This window comes from Drosophila subpulchrella, unplaced genomic scaffold (genome assembly GCF_014743375.2).
Source record: "Drosophila subpulchrella strain 33 F10 #4 breed RU33 unplaced genomic scaffold, RU_Dsub_v1.1 Primary Assembly Seq354, whole genome shotgun sequence".
NCBI lineage: Eukaryota > Metazoa > Arthropoda > Insecta > Diptera > Drosophilidae > Drosophila > Drosophila subpulchrella.
The window spans coordinates 9,061,468-9,067,468 of record NW_023665577.1 but is presented as its reverse complement, the minus strand read 5'-3'; the positions used below and the strand labels follow the sequence as shown (position 1 = coordinate 9,067,468).

The 6,001-nt window shown below is 36.0% G+C and overlaps 1 protein-coding gene across 4 annotated transcripts in view; it reads right to left on the bottom strand.

Annotated features, from left to right (window-relative positions):
• Positions 1-3,972: 3,972 nt before the first annotated feature.
• The window catches only part of LOC119560884 (piezo-type mechanosensitive ion channel component), a 34,854-nt gene continuing 32,825 nt past the window's right edge, over positions 3,973-6,001 (bottom strand). For all 4 annotated transcript variants that reach the window (XM_037874561.1, XM_037874564.1, XM_037874563.1 and 1 more), the window contains 3 exons: positions 5,725-5,961; positions 4,343-4,544; positions 3,973-4,284 (listed from right to left, as the gene is read on the bottom strand). In XM_037874561.1, the coding sequence (XP_037730489.1) occupies positions 3,975-4,284; positions 4,343-4,544; positions 5,725-5,961 (749 nt within the window). In that variant the 3' untranslated portion in view covers positions 3,973-3,974. The remainder of the gene's footprint in view (positions 4,285-4,342; positions 4,545-5,724; positions 5,962-6,001) is intronic.

Genomic DNA, 6,001 nt, shown 5'->3' with positions numbered 1-6,001 from the left:
TCCAGCAAGTCCCACTGGAAGTGAGTACTTTTCACGACTAGTAGCATTCAAGGAGCTGGACGAAAAATATCAGAAAATCTTTCTGGACAACATGCCGACTGGAAGCGGGCTTCCGAAGGCCCCCAGACGAACTTCGGCCAACATCAAGATCACAACAGGAGATCAAGTCAAAGGAGACTCAGCAATTGACACGGTGATCCGACAGTTGCAGAGAAGATGCAACGAATTGGAATCATCATTAACATTGGCCTCGAACGCCCCAAACCGTCACCCCAGCCCTACAAAGGAACCTGGATCTGCATTGGGCGTTACTGAGGCAAGCCCACGACGAATTGGATAGCACACCTGGGGCCGCAGCTCTGGCAGAAGCAGAGCTAGCCCAATTCCACACATTATACGAGGAATACGAAATGAACCTGCTTTGATAAAACGACGCGCCAATGAGCCTAAACTTGACACTTCTGCTTATTAGCATTCCGGAGTTCAACGGCAAGTATCTAGACTGGTCTCTATCTCTTGTGGAATGATGATCTCTTTGTGGAATAATAAACCATAGCGAGAAACGCTTTGACAGACACAGCCTTCTCACAGGGTGGCTATGACGACACCTGGTAGCGATTGAAGGCCAGGTACCAGAACGGAAAAATACTAATGTTCGCCGCCATAGAAAAAATTATTGACCATAAGCCTATAGACGGCTCTTCGCGCCAACTAAGAGCCTTACATGACACTCGATGTCAGCACAAAATCCTGGGATCCAATCCAGTTTTTTATTATCAGAAGAAAACTAGACCAGCAGTCTCTAGCTGCTCTGGAAAATTCAGCAACGGAAATTCAAACGTTAAGGAGTGTACTGACGTTTATCAAGCGGCGCGCTTACAACGCTCACAACAAAGAGGGCTGTATGACTTGTCACCTAGGACCACATCATCTTAGAGCATGTAGCCGTTTCCAGGAAATGGACCCCAAAACACAGCGCCAAGCCATTATTCAAGTAGAAGCTTGCACAAATTGTTTGTCCTACAGCTCATAAGGTTGAAAACTGTGGATCACCGGCCACTTGTCGAGTCTGCCAGCAACGGCATCATTTACTGTTACACCAAGGACCGACTAGCAATCCAGTGGCCGGCGCAACCATTGCAGGCAACCCTAGAGGATATACTCTGCTCGCGACCGCCAAGGTATCATTACAAGGGCCAACCGGTCAACTACAAACATGTCGCGCAGTAATAGATACTGGATCACAGGTGAATTTTATCTCAAGGAGGATGGCAGATCTGCTATCTCTTAAGGAAATGTCGTAACTGATTGAAATATCTGGAATCGGAGGAAAAATAACCACAGCAATTAGATCAATACTAGAGGTATTTATTATTCCCACAGTCATTACAGACCAACCGTCAGTAGCGATTGCAACTGATATTAATATTACCGAGGGACTGCCGTTAGCAGATCCTGACTTTCGGCAACCTGGACCCATTGATGTATATTCTCGTGTAATAACCGGTGAACTCCTTGAACTAGGACCTAATAAACCTTTGACACAAGGCACAAGGCTTGGTTATGTAATCACAGGTTTTTTCAATAAAGAAAACTCATCTGATTCGGAAATCAACCCTATCAAAGATAAAAATCCCATGAATAATAATCAATTTGATATAGAAGAAAGCAAACGGCAATATGAGATTTCACTCGAAATCAATATACCCTCTGCAAGGGTATAAGAATGAAATTTAGGCTTTCTGCTGCGAACATACTGCATCACCATTTTTTAATAATTAATTTTTAGCAAGGAAAAACGCTATAGTCGATTGCCTCGACTTTCAGATACCCTAAAGGTAGCAAAAAGGATATTGAGATATTCAAGCAGGAGAAATAGATTGTAATGCGCCATCTACCCGCGATCTCAATATTTGGTTATGGGTGGCAGACAGATTTAAGCGGTATGGGCGTTAGAGACAAAAATGCGTTTCAGATAAAATATTTTTCTAGCGTGAAAACTGTTGGGACTACAGTTTTCGGCGGATTGTGGGCGTTAGAGACAAAAATGCGTTTCAGATAAAACATTTTTCTAGCGTGAAAACTGTTGGCACTACAGTTTTCGGCGGATTGTGGGCGTTAGAAAGCGCAAAGTTTTTTATTCGATCGATAGGTATTAACGAGAACAATAGATTTCTGTTAAAATTTTGTTTCTATCATAAAACTTGTAGGAGCTACACTTTTGGGCGGTAAAAACTGGCTTTCACAGCTAACTTAACAGTAATGCGCACTTTTAAAGTTTTTATGTTTGTAACATTCAGGATTGATGGTATCGTAATACATGTGATAAACAAAGCAAACTTCTAAGCATTTTAAAACTATTGGTTTATGCCAAAAAAAAGTCGTAGAATTCCGCATGTTGTATCGTAGCAGAGTCCCATTTCGTTTCGGTAATAAAAATTCTGACGTGTAGCGTAAGAAAGCTTTGGATGCCAAAGCAGATTTGATTACCAATGACTTGATACGAAAAGTATACTTTAGTTAGCTGATGTCAACATAAGTTGACATATATATATGCTTTGATTACACCAGTTTACAAAAAAAAATTGATGAAATACGCACTTCAGGAAACCTTTGTTTTCCGGTAAGATACATCTCCCTGATTAAGAAAAGGGCATTTAAAATTTTTTCTATGGTACCAATTTTTTTTAAAGTGTAAAAAACGTTTTTGGCACTTTTTTATTTTCTAACTTGAGTTGTGATAAACCGAATTCGGTCATTAAAGACTCATTTTACAGGTAATGGAATGCCCTTTAACTTTCTTATACACATCATTGAGTTCCATTCATTAGTTTAGAAGCTACACTTCGTCAAAGTTGAAAAAGTTGGAAAAAATGCAAAAACGCTGGCATAAATTGCTTCTTTAAAAATACACGCCTAAAAACCGAAATTAGTTTTATGTTGTTTTCTTAAAGGCTGAACTTTAACGGAGAATATAAGCCATTGATCACGACAATCCGTTGGTAAATCGATTTTTTACAGATTTTTAAACGTATATACCCAAGTTCAGTGTTCGGGAGCAGCGGCCGTTAAACATTATTTTAAATTTTCAATGTTGGGGAACGTAAGATTTTGGTGCAAGTAGTTATGCATAACGTCAGTTTCTTTGCTATTAGTGCTTGGCAAGCTAAAAAGTATGCGATTGCAGTTACAAGGAAATCATTTTCATATATTTTTAGCAAGGAAATAGCAAGGAAACTGACGTTATGCACTACAACTTTCACCAAATTCTTACGTTCCCCAACACTGAAAATTTAAAATAATGTTTAACGGCCGCTGCTCTCGAACACTGAACTTGGGTATATACGTTTAAAAACGTGTAAAAAATCGATTTACCAACGGATTGTCGTGATCAATGGCTTATATTCTCCGTTAAAGTTCAGCCTTTAAGAAAACAACATAAAACTAATTTCGGTTTTTAGGCGTGTATTTTTAAAGAAGCAATTTATGCCAGCGTTTTTGCATTTTTTCCAACTTTTTCAACTTTGACGAAGTGTAGCTTCTAAACTAATGAATGGAACTCAATGATGTGTATAAGAAAGTTAAAGGGCATTCCATTACCTGTAAAATGAGTCTTTAATGACCGAATTCGGTTTATCACAACTCAAGTTAGAAAATAAAAAAGTGCCAAAAACGTTTTTTACACTTAAAAAAAAATTGGTACCATAGAAAAAATTTTAAATGCCCTTTTCTTAATCAGGGAGATGTATCTTACCGGAAAACAAAGGTTTCCTGAAGTGCGTATTTCATCAATTTTTTTTTGTAAACTGGTGTTACATAAGAAAATCTTCAAGTTCTTAGCTGCGTACATATTATTTGTCTAGGTTTCCATATCTTTTGAAAATAAGTTTATGCAGTTTGTCGAAACTAAACAACATTGTTGAGTACTTTTATTTTATTTTAAAATCTTAATTTTTTCGATTGGTACCAATATTCTATGGTGCAGCTTGAGTTCGTCCGATACTAAGTTGTGAACTCGATAAAGTATCCGAAAAATCTTCCTTAAATCGGGTCCATTTAATAAGTGTTTCTGGTGATCTATATAGAAATATTAACTTTCCATATAAATCTTCTTCAAGCCGATACTCATGGGTTTCACGAACTAAATATATATCGTTGCACAACCTCAAGACTCGATCGACGTACGGCAAATCTTCAAACATAATCCGCCTGTGATTGTTTGCAATAAGAGATCGAATAACCCTCGAGACTACATATACAAATGTTGTATAAAGTCCTATAATCCTAAAACATAAATATAATTTAATAATAGGTAAAATACATACAATTACAAAATTCATACCCAGTTTTTTCTAAAAAGCTCATAGCAGACGGGAAAGATTTATCATTAAATATGTAAAGAACGACTCCTTTTTTACAGTTACTTTGCGGTAGTGCAGAGAGAATATCCGTATAAAAGCTATCATCGCAATAATCATACATTTCCCACCATTCCTTGTTATCAGCTTTATTCTTTTTCAAAATTACTGGACGGGTAAATTTTCCTATAAAAGAAATATTTAAAGATTAATTAAATAAGGTTTTACCAGTCACAAGTTGGTTTTGTTCCATTTTAAAATGATTGGTCGGGTAAATTATTCTATTAAAAAAATATTTAAGGATTGATTAAAAAAGGTATTAGCGGAGTCACAAGTTACAATGTTACAAGTAACAATATTCTGCCAATAAAACTCACATAACGGATGAGCATTGAGTTGAAACTTGAAGAGAACCTTTCAAACAGGCTGATAAGTATCTGATTAATTCTCATCAAAGTATTTTTAAAATTGATAAAGCTTAATTACGTTAAGATGACCGTTTTTGGCAGACAGTTTTACGTGGACAGATTTTCAGTCCTATTCGAGAACGGGTATAAAAAGCATTTTACTTTTAATAACGTAGCGAAAAAAGTTTTCGAAAAAATTGCGTTTTGCGGAAGCCGAAGCACCATTTTTTCCAAAAAAAAAAAAGAGAGACTTAAAAACGGAGCCTGGCTAATTGTTTAAATTATGCATTACCTAAGAAAATAAATTGATCGAATTTGCGACTGCAGCGCTTTCGCTGAATTAATTATAATTAACATACTTTTAATGACCAGATATGTGACGCACATTTAACCCCTTTCATTCCATATGATTTTTTTTCAAATATCCTAATTTCTTTGTTAGTCTATCAATTTCGGCATTATGGTTTTTAGTGTGACTCTTAAATGGACTCCAAACGATTTTCGGTACATCCGTTATATCACCTACATAAACTGATGATAATATGATAAAATGATGATGATAAAAATCATACAAAATATAAGCAAACTGATTTTTGAAAAAATGTTTATTATGCTTTATGTTTGACGTGGACCAGTCTCGCATATTTACTGCGATAATGCCACCAATTCTGATGGTTCTGCTTAAAAACTACTCGAGTTATATTACTTTTTGCTCTACAATACCCGATTCACATTCGAAGAACTGAAAACAACCGTCGTCGAAATGGTGAAAGCACTTAAATCTCACACACTTTGTTACTTAAATGCATTTCAAAATTTGCAATAAACACAACAGAAAAGTTGACGACATAACCTCAAGGCCACAAAAAATGTCAATAGTTCTAGTTAGATTATGCTTGGTAACATGTTACGGGATTGTAAAAAATGTTTCCTTAAGAATGGTTAAAAATAATACATACCATCATAGTCCTTAATAAATTTTGCATTCGCTTGTTGCTTTTGGACTGTAATAAACTTGGGCAAAATGTTTGGTATAATTACTTTTTCATTGCTATAACTTGAAGACATAATTCTAATTAGCTTTTCTCTGGTATTAACTTTGTTATTAGTTAATGTATATGTAGTTTCATATATAACAGCTTCTGGTGTCAGATTACACTTTAATGAAAGGGTTAGATGGATTTGCAATGGTTTACCTAAATACAATTGCATTAATGTTAAATGTTTGATCTTTTC